At 44.1% G+C, this 19,604-nt stretch overlaps 1 protein-coding gene across 9 annotated transcripts in view; it reads left to right on the forward strand.

Moving 5' to 3' along the window:
* Nucleotides 1-948: 948 nt before the first annotated feature.
* MECOM (MDS1 and EVI1 complex locus) overlaps nucleotides 949-19,604 on the forward strand; it is a 555,921-nt gene continuing 537,265 nt past the window's right edge. For 3 of the 9 annotated variants that reach the window (XM_053221230.1, XM_053221229.1, XM_027061468.2), the window contains exon 1: nucleotides 957-1,243. Coding sequence is in view for 7 of the 9 variants with exons in the window: in XM_027061468.2 (XP_026917269.1) it covers nucleotides 1,207-1,243 (37 nt within the window). In the remaining 2 variants the exon portion in view is untranslated. Of the gene's footprint in view, nucleotides 1,244-19,604 lie in introns of all 9 variants that reach the window. The other 6 variants (XM_027061473.2, XM_027061471.2, XM_027061474.2 and 3 more) reach the window with 3 other exon arrangements.

Consider the following 19,604-nt stretch of genomic DNA (forward strand, 5'->3'; position numbering starts at 1 on the left):
TAGTTGAGATTGATTCATACCTTGAACACAGCTGGCCCCTTTAGGATTTCCCCATTTCTATGTGCCCACTTCATTGGTAAATCCTGTAATTAAAGCAAATTCCAACAATTTATTTTTTTTAAGGGTGGAAAAGGACCCCCCCCCCTTTCTTATGACCCTAAAGGTTGTGGGTTTAAGCAAGTGAGTGAAAATGGCAGGCAGGCAGAGCTGGGGCAACCGGAGATGGGGGCAGCGGTGGGGGAGGCCGGAAGGTGACGGCCGACCTTAGGGAAGCAGGAGGTCTTGGATGTTAAATGCCCGAGCCTGCCCGGACCTGGGAATCAAAGGTGATCATTACTACTTGATGGGAATAGACCACTGAAATGTTCCAAGAATGGCAAGTATTGGTAGTATACTTAACATCGAGAAAGAAAACAGTTACTTGTTCTACTTTCAACTCCGAAAGCACAAGCCGAAATAGCTTCAGTAGCAGTAAGAGCGGCGGCGGCAGATTTCCTGAAGTTCAGGATGATTCTCACTTTCTCCTGGATCATTTAAGAGTCCTGTCCTTCTAGTTCTTTAATATGGAAAAAGGTTTTAAAAGCCCCACTTCTTGTTTTCTCCGTGGATGTATAGAAAATTTCCTGCAATTTATGGTGGGAAAAACAATAATAGTAATGATACAGGCTTATAGGTGATTCCAACACGAAATCAGTCCTTTGCCCTAGTCTTTTTATTTCCCCCCCCCTCCCCGCCTTTTTTGGGGGCGAGGTGTCTGCTCCCCTCTGGCTCCCTGTGCTCGCTCCCCGCCCCCCGCCGCCCTCCCCGTGGCTCCCTTTCTCCGCCTCCTCGGCGATTGCCATCTGACAAGATCTCCAAATCAAAGTGATAAATCGCTCCAAACTTTTTTTGGCGGCGCTGAGATGTTGGAGGGGCGTCTAGCGCGCATGTGCGAAGGTGTCCGAACTGACAATGCTGGAGAGATAGCGAGTGTGGATTGAGAGAAAGGGAGAGAGGGAGGGAGAGAGAGTGAAAGAGGGAAAGACAGAGAGTGAGTGTGTGTAAGTGTGTGTGTGTGTGTGTGTATGAGAGAGAGAGAGAGAGAGAGAGAGAGAGAGAGAGAGAGAGAGAAGCGAGGGAGGGAGCGAGAGGGAAAGCAAAAGAAGGAAAAGATCCAAGAAAAAAAAAACCCAACCACACACCAGCGGCTGCAGGACTGGGCACAGCATGAGATCCAAAGGCAGGGCAAGGAAACTGGCCACAAGTAGGTGCAATATCCCTTTTCTATTGGCTTTCCCCCTCCTCTGCCATCTTGCATATCTGTCTCCAGCGCTCCGGGAGGGAGCGCGCAGCTGCCTCTCGCGCCGGGGCCCCGGGCGGAGGGCAGGCGCAGCGCAGCCCCAGCAACCTGCCGGTCCCAGCCTTCGCGCCCGGCCGCCCGCGCTCTCGCTCTTGGTTTGGGCGCCAGAGGAGCCGGGGCAGCCCTTAGCCCCGTGCACCGACCAGCTGTGGCAACCCCGGGGTGGGGGTGGGGGTGGGGGCAGCCAAGACCGGGGTGGGAGGGAGAAGAGCGCGCGAGAGCAAGCGGGAAGGGGTGGGGTGGGGTGGGGGGGAGAGAAGACGAGAGAGTCTCCCCCTCCCCTCCCCTTCCCCCCAGGCGGAGGAGAGTTGCCTCTGGCCAACCAGCTAGTCCCGGGTATGGGAGGGGGAGCGGGGGATGGGGGGGCGGTCTGGGGATGGGAGCTTTTTCGAGCCTTGGTTTGTTTCTGGGGTTTGGGGTGGGTGGCAGGCTCGGAGGGAGCCACAGTGGCGGCGGCGGCGGGCAGCAGTGGTGGAGTTGGGAAAAGTTGCGAGGCGGCCGCTGGAAGTTGCGCGGGCTGGCGGGCTGCGCCGAGCTGCGCCGAGCGGCGGTTGCGGTAGTGGGCGCTGTGCGCTCGGCGGTGCTCTCCGGCGTGCGCCGCGCGGCGGGACAACTGGGGTGGGGAGTGGGGGAGACGAGAGTGGGGGTTGTAGTCGCAGTGTGTGTGGTGGTGGTGGTGGTGGGGCACAGGCAGTGCGGAGCTACCGGCTCCGCGGAGCCAGGGGCAGGTGAGGAGAGGCCAGGCCCCGCGAGCGCGTGGAGAGTGAGGAGTGCAGGGAGCGCAGCCAGCGGCGACAGCCGAGGAGGAGAAGGGGGCCGAAAGGGCCTGCTCCCGCTAGCGAGCTCCAGGCTGGCCGGGAGCCGAGTGACCCCCAGGGGGCGGGCTGCCGGGACCTTAGGCCGCTGAGAGAGCGCGGCAGAGCCTCTTGCTCTATTTCTGGATGCAGCCGGGGTCTCGGGTCACTCACCCTCCCCGGCGCCCCCTGCCTGCCCGGCGTGGAGCGGCCTTGGTCACGCGGGACCAGGGAGATTGGGTTCAGTGCTGGGGCGGCAGGGCCCCCATCCCCCACTCTTCTCGCAGAAGTGTTAGGGGACTTCGCCTGGAATTGTCCGCCGAGCCGACACTGTTTGGAAAGGCGGAAGCCTCGATCGGGACTCTAGGCGTTAGGAATGGGTTTGCCCCAAAGCTTCTACCACAAGTCTAAGGGGACTCTGAGGTGCTGAGACCCGGAGCAAACCCTAGCAGTCCAAAGCCCTCTCCTCGAGGTGTCAGCTCGCGAGGCTGGAGCAGCTTCGGGAGGGGACAGGCCGCCGTTCGCTCTCCCACTCGCCGAAAACAGCTAATTGTTTTGCTTGTGGACCAGAGAAAGGGGAGATAGGGGTGGGTAGGATGCTTCTCCCCAGGAAAATCCCCAATCTCCCCGCCCTCTTCTCTCTTGCATATTAAAAGCAAGTACGTCCCCAAGCCTTCCAGCCTTCCAAGTCCCCTCAGCAGCCGCGCCTTAAGGCAGCGGCACCTCTGCGGGCTGGGTTTCTTTGGCAGTGGGAATCCAAGGTCTAGCCCAGCGAGATGGTGTCATCGTAGGCGTCTTTCCAGTGCTTCGTCCAGTCCTCACTCAAGCACTCCTCCACTTCCCAATACGTTTCCTTTCACCCTGGTCTCCGGGATCAACCTAAATATAGGGCTCTTGGGTCATCAGTACATCTGTTTCTTTTTTGGATGTTGTTCATTTCACTTAGCTGCGACACTGTCAAAGAGAGCCAGTAGAAGTCCTGTTTTTTTCTTTTCACTTTTAAATGAGGCCGATGTCTTTATTTTCATCTGAGGAGGAATTAAATGTACATATGCTTGGAGGCCTGGGGGCTTGAATTCCGGCTAAAGGTTTGGAGTGTGTGTGTGTGTGTGTGTGTGTGTGTGTGTGTGAGAGAGAGAGAGAGAGAGAGAGAGAGAGAGAGAGAGAGAGAGAGAGAGAGATTGGAGGCTGGGGGGGGGAAGAGAACGGTTTTGGGGGGGCGTGGAGAGCCTATTTCAACCATGCCTAAATTATGAAGTGAAAGCCGAATGCTTTGCGCCTGATCGCCCGGTATCCGCCGAAGTGAAAGCAGAACACAAAACCCTTCGAATTTTCTTGAGCAACTTTTTTCAACTGTTTTAATTGCCAAGCTATACGCCGCCCTATTAAAACATTCCCGCACGCACAGCCCGCTCAACATCCAGAAACAGAACCTCGTTTTCCGATCTGATGAGACTTGTCATTCATCCAGTAGGAGACCTACTCATTTTGTCTCTAGTGTCTCTAAGGATGCCGCCGCCGCTGTCTGATAACTAGATAGGAACTCTTACAAACTTCCCTTGCTGACCCTCGGGTTCCCGCTCGCGCTGCTCCAGCTGTTGCCACCGCGCAGCCTGCCCCGGGCAGGCAGAAGCGCTGCTTTATGCAATTCTTCAGTTACAATCTGGGTAATAAAGGAAATCATATCAAACTAGGGATTTTTTTTTTGTATTTTAAAGCGCTATTTCCTTCCCCCTCTGCAGTGCGTGAGTTTCCTTGCGCGTGGCGGAGATAGTCAGTGACCCCTTGCCGTGCTGTCCAACGAAAACTTTGCCGCTCTGTCTCACCCGTTTCTTTCTTTTTCTGGGTTAGGAAGAGGCAGTGTGACCAGCCTACTTTAAAAAGCACACCTTTATACTTTTTTATGCAGAGTAAACACTGCAATGGAAACAAATCAGATAGGAACAGTAGTTTTCTGGATTCTTGTTATTCTTTTTGTCTTTTGTAAATTTCTTTGGTGGCCAAGTCCTGTGCTGGTCTTGCCTACAGTACAGGATCCCATGGACCCTGACAGTACCCACTGAAGTTAAGCCCAGAATGAATGCACTGCCCATTTTCCAACTTACAGTGCTTGATATATATATATATATTTACACAATAGTTGAAAACGATAAATTCGTTGCAAATCATTTGGGAGGAATAAACCTTTTAATTAAAAAAACAAAGAAGGGAAAAGCAAGAAGATTGACATTTGTACTGTCTAAAGCCCTTGGCTTTTATTCCCATCTTTAAGAAAAGAAAACTAAAAGCCAAGCAGACTCTGGCAAGCGCCGGGAGGCTTCCCAGCGGTTTTTTTGGGCAGCTAGGATAGCACCTGGGCGGTGTCCGAATTGCCAGTTGTAACTTTTTTTCTCCTGGCGATGGGGAAGAAGTCAGGTTGGGTCTGCCCAGCTTGTCTTGAGCCCAAACACTGAAGCAACCCCCCCACCCCACTTCCTTAAAGTGACACCCGGCAGGGTTTCAATCACAGCAACGAACGAGTTGCAACGTGTAACCCCCCTTAGCTACCGGCCCCCCAGAAGTCTCGTAAAGACCCAGAAGGCGATGCGCTTAGCAAGACCCCGGAGAGGGGGGCACTTGTTACTTGTACACTTGATCTCTGTTTAAAAAGAGGCTCTTAAATAGGTATGGTAGATGACGACCCTCCCTCACGTGCTTAAACTCCTCACCTTAGCAATACGTGAGATAACAAAGGAAACCTGCACCCAGGTTCCAGCCTGCACTCCCTTTAAACCCACCTATTTGTGTTTTTCTTCACTCTCAAAAAAAAAAAAAAAAAATCGAAATACAGAGCTCTGTTTAAAAAACATATTTTACTTGTTTATTTCAGACTGCTTTTGAGGAGGAAAAACGCTCGCCCGACGGAGGCAGAGGCCCCTTCTAGGAAGGCGGTTTATTTGCCATTACTTGACCATTACCCTGGCTTAGGGCTTCTTTATTGCATTTGGCACTTGGAGCGCAGTCTTCCTGCAGCATTTCGATGTGTTTCGCCAAAAAAAAAAAAAAATCTATGTTTAGGAGAAGGTTAATAACGCTTTTCATCCCCCCACCCCACCCCATCCTAAACACTGTGGAAGGGTATGGTTCATTAACTGCAGAGGCAGGAAGGCTGGAGAGAAGGGCTCCTTTTTCAGGCTTGTACTTGTGGGGGCTGAGAAGTCGCAGGTCTGGGCGACGCTGTGCACGTGAGTGTGTGTGGAAGTGTGCGTGAGCGCGTCTGTGCGGGGTAGCCCAGTTCTCCGGCTTTCTAAGCAGAGGCCTCTCCCTACTACCCGGGGCCGGGCCTCCTCTGCCGACAGACATTCAACACGTAGGACGCTTACTGAATAGAAATTAACGCGTCATTCTACGCAATTTTTGCTTTCTTCTTTTTTTAAAAAGTTGAAGGCACTAACTCTGTAAGCGGTTTCCCTTTAAACATCTTGTCGTTTGGGAGTTTACTTTGTTTCATTTTTGCAAGTTGGGGCCAGGTTATCGCTGCAGACGTGGCCTGGGGCAGGAAGGACAAGGATGGAGACTCCGGGGGCAAGAAGGGCAAAAGAGGGCAAAGGAGAGCTGACTTGTTGCCCTCCGCACGTCTAGCTCGGTCCCCTCTCTCCCTGCACCTCCTCCCTTTTGCCTCTGCTGGAAGCGGCCCTGAAGTGGAGAAACTTGACTTGTCACCTTCTGGCCAGTGGCTCTCAGTCCTGTTCCCGAGGTACTCAGCCCCTGCCACCCCTCATCTCACAATTGTCTCAGACAGTGGGAGTGGGCTCCGTTGAGGAGTGGGGGGGGGGTGTGGAGCTGGGGAGGAACCTAGGGGCGGCCGGCCGAGTTCACCCAGGGAGGACCCCCGCACCTCCTGCCTCCCGCTGCTCAGCTCCTGGCTCCCAAACTTAGGCCAGAATTCTGCCCTCTCCAGCCTCAGAAGTGCTGCGTGCCTGGCCCACTGCTTCCCTCGAGCGTGGTTTGCACTGACGGTGCACACACACATGCACACGCGCGCACTTCTCTCTCTCTCTCTCACACACGTCCGGGGTTAAGGAACACTCAAGTGAGGAGGGGCAGGCACACCTTCATTCACTCTCCCTGGTAGAGGAGAGAGAGACTGGGGAGGGCTGACGTGGGGGGCGGAGAGACGGGCCGGGCCCGGAGGAGACAGTCACACTGTAATGATGCTAGGCACATTTTTCTGGAGTGGTGGTTAACCCTTCCTTGGCTGGAACCCGTGCTCTAGGCGTTTTCTAAAAAAAGGTCTGTGGGGTCTGCTTTTCTCTGTGGCTGGGCAGCCCAGTATGAATCATTAGTTCCCTCCCCACCCCATTTGCCACGGTCCTTTTTCTAAAATTAGATTTCCCCCTTCCCACTCTTCTGGCCTTCTGAGTTTACTAGAGAATATTCAAGGAAATTGGCTGTGTAGTGAGAACAAGTGTGAGGAAGAGGATAGAAAGGAGACAAACAAATGGAGTGGAAAATAAGAGAGGGAGAAAGGAAGACAGAAGCAGTGGGCTTCTACTTCCAGATTTCCCATTTGCACACAGGTTGATATGATATTTTCCTCCAGCAAATGAACAAAAGTATAATCCTTGTGAATCACCCTTGCTTACATGCCATACAAGAAACTTCAGAGGTATTTCTACATAAGGAAGAAACTGTTTACAAAACTCTTTCAAAAGTGTTCTAGTTCAGCACTAAAAAGCTAAACACACTTGCCCTCCTTTGAAGTGCCCTGGCGAGGGCAGCTTATTTGAGTGCGGTTCAGATATTGCTGTGGGTATAACTAATGGCCTCTACCTATTTAGCTCAAGTGGGAGGAGAGAAAGGCCTGAATTCCTTGTCCAATAGGTCCCTTTGGAGACTGGGTTCTGGCTCCTGGCCAGTTCTGTACAATGTCAACATTGAATATTTGAATTCCCAGACTCTATTTAACAAGTTTCTAAATAAATAAACTCATTGTGTGTCTGTGTTTAAAATTATTTCACCTCTTTCATAAAAGCTACAGCATCTTATTACATTGGGCTTGCACATTGATTTTTTTGAAAAATAAACAAACAAACAGAGCTTAAGGCATTTTAATAGGCAGAGCTTCACTGTACGTATGTTTTGTAAAGATGGTCTCTCACTTGTGGCTGGGTAGGCGCTATTTAGACGGATCTTAGGTTGGTCTGCATGCTGTCATAGCGAATTATAATAAAAAATAAAGCTAAGTTCAGAAAGTCAGTGAGATATTAATCACATGGAAAGGGAGGCCTGAATGTGTAACTGTAGTGTCTTTAGATATTTGATGATTTTGTCTGCTGGGTCCTATAGGGGACAGGGAGATTCACTGGTGTGTCCTAAATGGCTATCTGTAGACTCCCCCAGTCCGTAGGTTTTGGTAGATGTAGAACTCTGCCCAGATGGTGTTTTCCTTCTGGGCATTTTTTCTTTATGTGTGTCTGTCTTTATAAGTTTGAAAGGGTAGATACACAAATGCTAGCCTCATGTTTCAGTTTGATTTTGAAAAAGACTACACGAATTCTATGTTTTTACTAATTCTTTAGCATTTGAACACCCACAGCATTTTAATGCAGATAGGAACATACTTGTTCTAAGAAGTACATGCTAAATTAAAAAAAAAAAAAAAGCAAGCTCTAGTCCTCCTGAAAGTGTGGACCCCATCTGGAGTTGTTAGGAAAGAAAGTGGAATTCACTCTAATTTATGTGTATAAAGTAAAACATTATTAAAAAGAATGGGATTTGAAAGGACACATAGCAAAACCCATAAGGGTTCGTTGGTAACATGGAGAGCTCAAAGCCAAGAAAAAAATGCCACCAACTCGTGCAAACCCTAAAATAGACTACAATGACCTCAGCCATTTTCATTTTCAAAAATAATAGCCATGATTAAAATGGGGGGAGTGTTTTACTTGGAACCCTACTCTTCTGCATTATTATAAAAGCTGTTTTGTGGTTAAGGAACTGTTTCATTATAGAAAAAAAGCAAGTGAATTTTTAATCAAATTCCTGACTCTTCAAAAGCTCTTATTCTTGAATTACTTTTTGTTTTAATTTTAGTTATTATTCTTATTCATTAGCAAACATGCTCTTGGCTTGTATAGTCTTTTATAACAAATCTAAGAAGAAGTTTCATTTAGAAAAGAGATTTTGCTAGTTCCCTTAGTAAACACCTGCCTAGGGGTCACCGACTATAACTAACAGGAAGAACCAAGACTTTCTTAACCTTGCTCAAGAACTTGCCTAAAGGAATTAATTTTGTGTGTCAGAGTTGTTCAAATTATGACATTTGCGAAAGTCCTTGTATAGAGCACTTGGTGGGCTTTGGCAATGGGCAGGCTTGGATACAAATATCAGTGAGAGCTCTCTGTGTGCATGGACAAGCCACCTTCCCTTCTTTCAGGAACACTATAAATGTGCTCATGAGAGTTTGAATCTGGGTGTGGTCCCTGATTGAATAGCCAGGTCATCTACCACTCACTGAATGCCTCTGAATGTACCTTTCCTTGTAAAGTGGGAGTAAGAATACCCACCCATCTCGGGCTGCTGTGAGGGTTAACTGGGGTGATGCATGCAAAGTACCTAAGTCAAAAGTGATCACTCAGCAAATTTATCATTTTCCTTCCAATGTATCCATGAAATTTTCTGAAGAGGAATTTTTTTTTAAGATTTTATTTTTTTTTAATTTACATCCAAGTTAGTTAGCATATAGTGCAACAATGATTTCAGGGGTAGATTCTTTAATGCCCCGTACCCATTTAGCCCATCCCCCCTCCCACAACCCCTCCAGTAGCCCTCTGTTCTCCATATTTAAGAGTCTCTTCTGTTTTGTCCCCCTTCCTGTTTTTATATTATTTTTGCTTCCCTTCCCTTACGTTCATCTGTTTTGTATCTTAAAGTCCTCATATGAGTGAAGTCATATGATATTTGTCTTTCTCTGAGTGACTAGTTCCACTTAGCATAATACCCTCCAGTTCCATCCACGTAGTTGCAAATGGCAAGATTTCATTCTTTTTGGTTGACGAGTAATACTCCATTGTATATACATACCACATCTTCTTTTTCCATTCATCCATCGATGGACATTTGGGCTCTTTCCATACTTTGGCTATTGTTGACAGTGCTGCTATAAACATGGGGTTGCATGTATCCCTGAAGAGGAATTTTTTAGACATATTTTCCTCTGCTCTATTTTTTAGTAAAGTCTAATTTTTATAAGTATTTGCATATATATAGTGAGCATTTTGTATGTCTTCTCAATAAATCATGCCCTGGGGATAAATTTGGGCACATTGAAACTGTAAACTAAGCCAAAACAGGCAGTACATTTATTCCAAAAACAGGAGAATCTTCCATTTGGGGAGGGGGCACTGTGTAAATACAATGATTGGAATTTTAACCTTGCTCTGCTGATTTTGGCATTGAATGCACACACACTAAATTTAGTTGTGCATACTCTCCAGTTGTCATTAGACCATAATCCCTGTGTACGAACATCTTTTTTTTTTAATTTTAACTTGTTTTATTTTTTAAAATTTACATCCAAATTAGTTAGCATATAGTGCAACAATGATTTCAGGAGTAGATTCCTTAATGCTCCTTATCCATTTAGCCCATCCCCCCTCCCACAACCCCTCCAGTAACTCTCAGTTTGTTCTCCATATTTATGAGTCTCTTCTGTTTTGTCCCTCTCCCTGTTTTTATATTATTTTTGTTTCCCTTCCCTTATGTTCATCTGTTTTGTCTCTTAAAGTCCTCATATGAGTGAAGTCATATGATTTTTGTCTTTCTCTGACTAATTTCACTTAGCATAATACCATCCAGTTCCATCCACGTAGTTGCAAATGGCAAGATTTCATTCTTTTTGACTGCCGAGTAATACTCGATTGTGTGTGTGTGTGTGTGTGTGTGTGTGTGTGTGTATGTGTGTATATATATATATATATATATATATATATATATATATACCTCATCTTTATCCATTCATCCATCGATGGACATTTGGGCTCTTTCCATACTTTAGCTATTATTGATAATGCTGCTATAAACATTGGGGTGCATGTGTCCCTTTGAAACAGCACACCTGTATCCCCTGGATAAATACCTAGTAGTGCAATTGCTGGGTCGTAAGGTAGTTCTATTTTTAGTTTTTTGAGGAACCTCCAAACTGTTTTCCAGAGTGGCTGCACCAGCTTGCATTCCCAACGAACATCTTATTTGTAACGGAATGAGTTTTGTAAGTCACTTTACCACCGTAGCTGAATTGCTCTTCTCTAAGTGAGGAGAATAGACTAGAGCAGAGCTTGTAAACTCAAATGCCTACAGAAATTGGCAGGTGCAATAAATGAATGAAGCAAGGTGGGTGTAAGCACTAATCCATCTCCTATTTTATTTAAATTCTCGACACCCAGACTTGTATTCTAGAACAAGACAGAGTAGTGGGGACTGTGGCAAACCAGGAGTTCAAGCCTTGTCTAAAGGAGGCAGCTGCTACTTAGTTCTAGCTCACTGCTGCCACTTGGATAAGGGGCTCAGTGCTGCTGGGTCTTCCAGTTTTTAGGAGAAGTCACATACCCGGATTATTGTTTAAATTTTCTCTACTTTAAAATGTTGACTCAGCTAAAGGAAAAAACCCACAACAAACAACATTCTGCAGGTCTAACCGAACACCTCTGTCTGCTAGGACCCTGCTAGGACCCTGCTAGGTCTCACGGACCCTGGGTTTGCAATGTCTGGATTAGATGACTTCCAAGGGTCCTTCGAAGTTCCAATATTTTACAATATCCACAAGGCTTCCTGAATATTATCTTGTATTTTTAAGATCCTTATCTCCCTGCTCCAACCCAAAGTTAATGTGTGTGTATGCATGTGTGTCTGTATATGCGTGTGTGTGTTTTGATAGGTGGAAGTACTTATTACAGAATCTGATATCTGGCCATTTATCTGGAAAAAAAGTTTTTCACAGCCATGTTGTGTCTTTCTTTCCCTCCATGCCGCTTTATCATTAATTGGCTTAAGAAAATAAACGGAAACACTCGCTCCCTCTCTCATAGCCACTGGCCACCATTCTTTCTTATTCTCACCCAACCCAATTCTTTGATTTGTGGGCTGGGGGTTGGAAGTAAATCATTAGGCAATAGTTTTCTGTGGTTTTCCACAGTGGGAGAAGAAGCGATTTGGCTACTGTGGGTATAGCAGAGGAAGAGTTCACCCTTGCCCCGTAGGAGGGTCCAGATGTCCCACCCTGTCCACGTGTAATTGAAGAACCCAATTGATTTTTAAGACATGAGCCTAAGATGAAGAAGTTCATTTTTAAGGGATGACTGTATTATTGGAAAAGAGTGGCTCTCCTTGCAGGAAGGTTTATATATATTCAGGGGACATTTGAAAGTAAACACACATGTTCTGGTTATTATCATGAGCTATATTTCTAGCACAAGTGGTGGGTAAATAACAGGTAAAATCAAGTCCTAATTAAGTCCTAAGGACTAAAAGGACAAGGTATGTTGATGGAATACCAATACAGTAGATTCTCCTAGTAAAATTTGGACTGAGCACTTTACAATATGTAAATCAGTCCTATAGTCAAGGGACTGATCAACAAATGCTTGTTACTATCAGTTAACTTTGTTGCAAAAACCATCAGATCATGGGATGCTTTTATAGGAGTCTTTAGAGTAGTGATAAGCCATGCCTATGGGCATTATCAGTGGGTTATCAGATAACCAGGCTCCCATTTTTACACCTGACACTGAAACCTAAATTCCTTAGCCTGGTCTATAAGGGCCTCCCACTCTTGAGTCAGAAAAATGTGGTGATTCTGAGCCCGGGTTCTGACTCAGATTGACCTGGGTTGGAATCCTGACTCCCCCATTTCCTAGATGGGTAAAATGGAGGCAAGCAGCTAAAAGTACTTACCTTACATGGGTATTTGATTAACTAATACGTTTAAAGTGCCAGAAATACAGTAAGAGCTCAACACATGTTCATTATTATTTTATTACCTTTCCAGGCTTGTTTCTCTCCCTACCCAAGGCTGCTCTATTCAGCTTAACTTGTTTGCTCATTCCCCTCCTCTTGCTCTCTTGCCAGCCCAGCCTTCTGTTTGGGTCTTCCAACTTTTGGCCACAATGTTGCCTTCATCGGTAAATCTACCAGACTGTACTTTGACCTTCAAAATCGAATTGCTTCTTTAAGTGTTAGTTTAAACCCTCTCTTCTTCATGAGATTCACATTTATCACTCCTGGAGATACGATTTCTCTATGTCTTTTCATTCCAATAGCATGGGATTATTTTCACTTACCATCATTTTCGAATTTTGTGATAAAATCCTTGTCTTCACTATCTCTATCTATCTATCTATCTATCTATCTATCTATCTATCTATCTTATTTTTCTAGCTAACTCATAGAACTCCTGGAGAGCCCATTTCTGGTTTGCACAGTGCTGATATCAGTACAGTTGGGTGATGGTGGCTAGCGATGTGCTTTGGTGGATTATGTGAACCCCTTCAATTTCTTTGCCTGTAAAACCTGCACGGCCAGGTAATGTCAGCACTAGAATTCTGGGATATCTGACACTTTAATTGCATACTAAATCCACAATTGGCCTATTTTGACAGTGATAAACCACCTGGAAAGCACATTTGGAAAGTAGAGTATTATTCCTAATTTTCACCAGTAATGTTCCTCATTTTGCCAGTGCAGGTACAACCTATGATTCTTTACTTAAATTACAAATTGTTATTGATCTACACTTGATCTTAAGGTTTATAGAACTTCTGCAATGGACCTGATTCTGGAGACTGTCAGTGGAGCCAAGGTGGATATGGTGAAACATTTTGTGGACTCGTGTATTTCCCAGGGACTTGGGGGTTAGTCACCTTTACCAGTCATCACAAGCCAAGTTTTTACAAAAATTGTAACCCCAGTGTAGGCAGTATTAATATAGATCAAAGCAACATGAATTTTGCTGTATTTTTTAATGTACATTCATGATTGAAGGTTCTTTTGAACAATTTAAGGCTGATAATGATGTTGCACTGAGTTTTACTTTGCCGATTAAATTAATCCCACTCATCCAATGGGGCTTTCTTAATTCAAATGCAACTATGACTTCTCCCTCCCCCGCCCCCCAGAATCCCTGTACCTCATTCCCTACTTCCCCACCCCTATTTTACAAATTCCTTATCTTTATGTAGAAAATAAGCCTATTAGTGTCTTGGACAACTGTCCTCAAGTCCTGAACAATTAAGGGTTTCAGTGCCTGTTAGGAGTTTCCCCTCCCCCAAGACTAGCCCGCATCCCCAAAGTGCGACTTTTTATCCTGTTCTTAGGATTGCTGTTAAGGTTTTTGGGAGTCTAAGTGAAGGGCAGAGACTAAGAACCATGGATTTTACACTTTGGTGCTGATTATAAACTTTACCTTTAGCAGGAACTATGAAAATAAATAGTAAAAAAATGTTTCATGATAAGATGATAACAAAAATGAATGGAGGGATGGAACAACTATCTTGGTTTCTGCTAGAATCATGGTTGGTGACCTTCTTTTGGGTCTCAGACACTTGCAAGAATCTGATGAAAGGTATGGAGCCTATCTCCAGAAAATGCAAATATGCATAAAGATTTTCATATAATTTCAATGGCTCGTAGACTTATAAGTTCCAACCATAGATATTGCAGACTCATGCGTGCTCAGACTTGATTCACCCTAGTATGTCTATTATATAATGTCCTAACGTCTTAACCAATCTTTTTTTCATTATCTTAGAAACATTTTTTTTTTTGATTACAAAATTTGGCTTAAAAATTGTTTTTTAAATGTTTATTTTATTTTTGAGACAGAGAGAGACAGAGTATGAGCTGGGGAGGGGCGGAGAGAGAGAGATACAGAATCTGAAGCAGGTTCCAGGCTCTGAGCTGTCAGCACGGAGCCGGACACGGGGCTTGGACTCATCAACTGTGAGATCATGACCTGAGCCGAAGTCGGATGCTCAACCGACTGAGCCACCCAGGCGCCCCCAAAATTTAGCTTTTTTTTTTTTAAGTTTATTTATTTTTGAGAAACAGAGAAAGAGAGGGTGAGAGCGCACAAGTGAGAGAGGAGCAGAGAGAGAAGGGGACAGACAGAGGATCCAAAGAGGGCTCTGCGCTGACAGCAGCGAGCCGGATGTGGGGCTCAAACCCACAAACCGTGAAATCCTGACGTGAGCCCAAGTCTGACGCTCAACTGACTGAGTCACCCAGGCACTCCTGTGATTATAAAATTTATACAGACTTCTAACAATTACAAAACTACAAGACTATATCACATGGAAAATGAAAGTTCTTTGTGGTCCTCCCTCTTCTGTCACACACTGCCTGCATGCAGATGACCACTGTTTATCACTTAGTGTTATGTGTTGTAGATTTTTCCCCCATGCATTTATTACAGGCATATTCATAGATTTAGAACTGTTTAGAGGAAGTTGCATTTTTCTTTTTTAAGACTTGGTAATATACCTTGGACCTTTCCCCCATCAGTATGTATCAATCTAACACATTCTTTTAAAGGCAGCAGATCTTCCGTTGTTGGGATGTCATACATCTTATTGAACCAGTCCTCTCTAGATGACATTTGGGTTGTTTCCAGTTTTCAGAACAGAACAGAACAGAGTAGTTCCCCAAATCAGGACTATAAGGAAAAATGAAAGTGAAGTATACACAGTTCAGGGTGAAGTGTGCTGGCCTCTGAGCCATTGGCACAGCGGGGCTTTGGGAAGGTCATAGAAGGTTGCCTCACCCTGTCGGGACAGATCAGATTTCCAAGCACCCTTATCCCCCTGAGGGACCAAGGGTTGAAGTCCAGAGCTGAGGTATATTTTTTAAGACCCACTGTCATATATCTGTGATTTGCAAGCTTATTGGATTTTTTGGACCTCATATTTATGCCCAATTTTCATTTTTTTCTCCTGCTACTGAGATTAGGCTGTAGCTGAAATCAATCCACGAAGCTCTAACTGGATAAGAATAAGGGTTTTGAGTATCAAGGTTTTTTTTTTTTTTTGTAATTTCTTTGTTTGCATGGTCCATTGTTATCACACTGCCTTATCCTGTATATACATCTTAAAGACCACTGATGTGACTAATGAATACAGAAGGTTATCAGAAGCCAATAAAAAATTCTTGATGTCTTTAAAAAAATTATCCACAATAAATTTTTAATCTATGAATTGGAAAGACCATTTTTATAGGAAAATGTTTTTCACTTGGTAACCAGGCTATGGGAAAATTTTTATAATGGAAACTATCTCTTACTTTTAACTATAGCATCAAAAATATGACAGTATAATGTTACACACTAAAGCCCATCAGATGCAAAATTCCAGTTTTTGATTATAAGTTATAAACCAGGATAGAGAGGCTTCTGAAAAGTGGTTTTCTTTGGCAATGGTGTTGTTGATTAAATATAAAAAATTCAGAAAAAATTAGTTCAGCTCATTCCTTTACACAGAAGGTTACAAAAATGGAATAGCTGGGTTTTGGCTCTACTGGGAACAACTTTGCTTATTAAAGCTCATTGGATTATATTAGATTAAAAACATACTAGACATTTTAGATTGGATTTGAAAAGGTACCATTCAAGGAATTAAAATTTAGTCATATAAATCTTCTTAAGAATTAATTTACTTTGCAATTTTGATTCCTTAGAGTACAGTATTTGTTCCAAATTCATATATATTTTTTGTGAATGCATAAAGGTAGTTCCATGGGGCATTACTCTTGTTAACATTTTCAAAGCATATTTTAACTGAGATCAATCAAATTGAGTCAACAAATGGCTATCGAGTGCCTAGTATATATATGGCATGATGAACAAAATCCTGGAAACACTCGCTTTCTTGAAAATATTGAACATCAGCATTTGACATATACCCATGACAGTAGTTCGCTATGTGAGACAAAGATTGCCAAGTGCCTGTTGCTGGTTATTAATTACTACAAAGTGGTTTCATGAGCTTGGAATATGGAATCCTGTGACTCTTCAAATACTTTGCTAACATTGTGAAGTCACACACCCACCAGGCTGCAATGCCATTCAAAGTGTTTGGGGTCTTACGTCTGAAAATAACACTATACTTCGTTTCTCTTAATACCTGTCAGATGTGGAGGTCATTGCCTGCCCTGCTAAATGACTTGTGTGTTAACGTTGATATGGTTTTCATTCAAGATACTTGAAAACAAAATCAGGCTTTTTCTAATGACTTCTGGTATGAAGAAATAAAGCAAGGTAGCTTGCTGGGGATCATACACAGGACTTATTTTAGAAGGGTGGACAGAGAACACCTCTCTGAGCAGAAAGCTAAATGAGGAGAACGATTTTTAAGTGTTTTAAGCATGGCACATTGAAATTTAGAGAATGGCAGGCGTATTCAGCTTGTCTCATTCTCTACTAGGGCAGAACAGCTAAGGTGTAGAAGTATTCTATTTTACATCATTTTGTCAAATGCATTTATAGATGCTACATATTACATGGAGCTGGCTTCACAATCTGGAAGCCAGCACAAAGGCGTTTGTATATGGAAGGAGGCAGAGTTTTGTGTTTGATCTGTAAACACTAGGTTGGTGGCAGCATCAGAAGAACATGTTAGGTTTCTCGACTCATAATTTAGTCCATTTAAACAGATATTTATGAATATATGTGCATCAGCCTGTGTTGGGCACTGAGTATACAAAGAGAAATAAAATATGTGTCCTGCCCTTGAGGAACTTCTAGTCTATTGGGAGAGACAGACATATGAATAGATGGTTTCAGTAGAGTGGGACAAGGGCCAAGGGAAACAGCTTTATTCCTGTTGAATCACAATGGTCTGGGTGGTAGCACATGACCAGTGGCATACCCTCATTTCACATCTATTCTTGCAAAAATTTCTTTAATGTGTACTCCTCTAACATCAGAAGAAAATATACATTTCAGATTTGAGAGTTAAAGTTTGCATGAGTTTAATGCGTTTTAAGGCTATCTTTCGAACGTTCAAATACCTAGTTTAAAGGAAATTTGTGTATTACAAGGGCAATGAGATGTTTCGCCGAAGGTCTGCGTATCGCACTGGTTTGTGGTGAGGGCAATGCTGATTGCAATGACTGAGTAGGATGGAGGACATAGTCGGGGTGAATGCCCCATAGCCTTGGGTCTGCACATAGGGGCAATTATTCTTCCCATGCTTAGTCTGAGCATGCTTCCCATGCTTTGGTCTGAGACCAAAGATCTGGTTGAAATGCCTGGACAGAAGTTTGTGCGGTTTCAAAAGATACATCTTACTTTTAGGTTCAGTTTTTATCTAGTAGCAGATAGTGCTACTCAAAGACTGACATGAACTCAGAGAAGTGGCTTGTGTCTCAGGCCAGCATGTGATTTTGTTGTTTGTAAAACAGAAATAAGGATAAAAAGCACTGCCCTTTCTTCCAATTCTCTTTGCCAACCATCTTGCAGTGCTGGGTATATGTGTCCAAGCCAATGTTCCAGCCACTAGACTCGGCACAGAAATCAGTGCATCCAACATCATGACTGCTGGGTGCAGTTTGAAATCCTGAGCAAACTCTTCATTTGCTTAAACGCTTAACATGCTAATGATGTAAGCACCCTATTGACAATGTTGCAGTATTAAAATACCAGCATAGATGTCATTTGACCCATGAAGCAGCATTGTATCTTTGTTTCTCTGCTGTAAAAATACTGGGTAGATGGATCTGAAGAGGCTGGGAAATGTCAAGGTAAAAAGCATTACGCATCTAGGGCTTTCAAAGGACCTCATGATCTCTGTATCACATCACTCTTCCTGCCCTTGAGTGATGGTAATCTCAGTCACCAAGGTTTTACCCTTAAGAAAGGAAATACTTTTGGGGCTCCTGGGTGGCTCAGTTGGTTGAGCGTCCGACTTTGGCTAAGGTCATGATCTCACGATCTCGTGGTTTGTGAGTTCGAGCCCCGCATGGGGCTCTGTGCTGACAGCTCAGAGCCTGGAGCCTTCTTCAGATTCTGTATCTCTCTCTGCCCCTCCCCTGCTCACACTCTGTCTCTGTCTCTCCCTCAAAATAAATAAACATAAAAAAAAAAAGAAAGGAAATACTCTGATACCTAATACAATGAGCTGCATCTTAGGAAACCTTCCAAGTGAATTGGTGGTGTTGTCTGGGCGGTGTTGTCTGGGGCTTGTAGACTGCTACCGGGGTGTGTGGAACACTACCACTTGATTCACCTGACCACATCATAACCTCTCATTATGTAGACTTGACAGTCAGTAATAACTTTCCTAACAGGAAAATGCTCTGCAGCTCATTAAGCCCTATTTGTTTGAAAGAGAGGCTCTTATTTTTTCCTTGGGTGGGATCATCTCGAAATTTTGGTATACTTTGGGTTCATGAGCATCTCTTCTGGTGGATGATGCTGCCTGAGGACTCGGGACGGTCTGAGTCCCTACTTTGCTACTCATTAACCTGGTGTCCTTGAGCAGGGCACTAACCCTCTGAGCTCAACATCCTCACGAATAAGACAGGAACAATAACAACCTCTGCTTTGGCTTTCTCCAGACTAGTAATGTTAAAAATACTATGACATATGGAACCTTGTGTAAGGTGGAAGGAGCTGCATAAATTTAATGTGCTGTTGAAAAGTTCTAAAAGTGATTGAATATCAAAAATGCTAGGGAGGGATTAAAAGTGTAGATTCTGGAGCCACATTATTCAGGCTGAAGTCTTGGCTCTATTACTACCTTACTGTGTCCCCATGGACAAACTACTTAACCTCTCTGTGCCTCAGTTTCTCTGTCTGTAGAATAAAGCTAATTTATAATAACAACAATAAGTAATAGTACTAATCAAGATTATTGAGTATTCATGCATTATTAAGGTTAGTTCTCATACTTCTGTGAGGTGGGGAATATTATTATCTGGGTTTAGAGATGAGGGCACTGGAGACACGTTATTTATTTACCATAGGCCTCTCAGTCCCAAGTGCAGAGTTGGGATCCCGACGGGATCTGCTTTACGCTGAAGCCAAGAACTTGATCTGAACACTCCACTGCTTTATTTTTTTCATCTGGATATAAAAGTGGAACATTACATTGCCTGAGCATTCCAGAGCTCACAAAAGGCAATAAGATTTTGGATAGAGGAGACCTTAATTTAAAGAAGTGATTTCATACAACTTTTAGTAAAGAAGAATTTTGCTGCAGCTCTATGGCAATTGTTGGTTCATGACAAGGGCTGGTTATCTCTTTGTCTTTCATTTTCTTCCCAGAGTTATCTGCAGTGTGGTTTTCCATCACTTTGTGTTTTTAGTTTTATTTAGGGAACTCTACAAATCTCTGTTGAATGAGTGCTTTATGGGAGACATCATTACTTCATTGCCTGAAATCACCAAACTAATTATACCGTACAACTTGCTAGTGGATAGGACAGATTTCAGTTTTCTGAAC

The sequence above is a fragment of the Acinonyx jubatus genome, chromosome C2 (assembly GCF_027475565.1).
Source record: "Acinonyx jubatus isolate Ajub_Pintada_27869175 chromosome C2, VMU_Ajub_asm_v1.0, whole genome shotgun sequence".
Lineage (NCBI taxonomy): Eukaryota > Metazoa > Chordata > Mammalia > Carnivora > Felidae > Acinonyx > Acinonyx jubatus.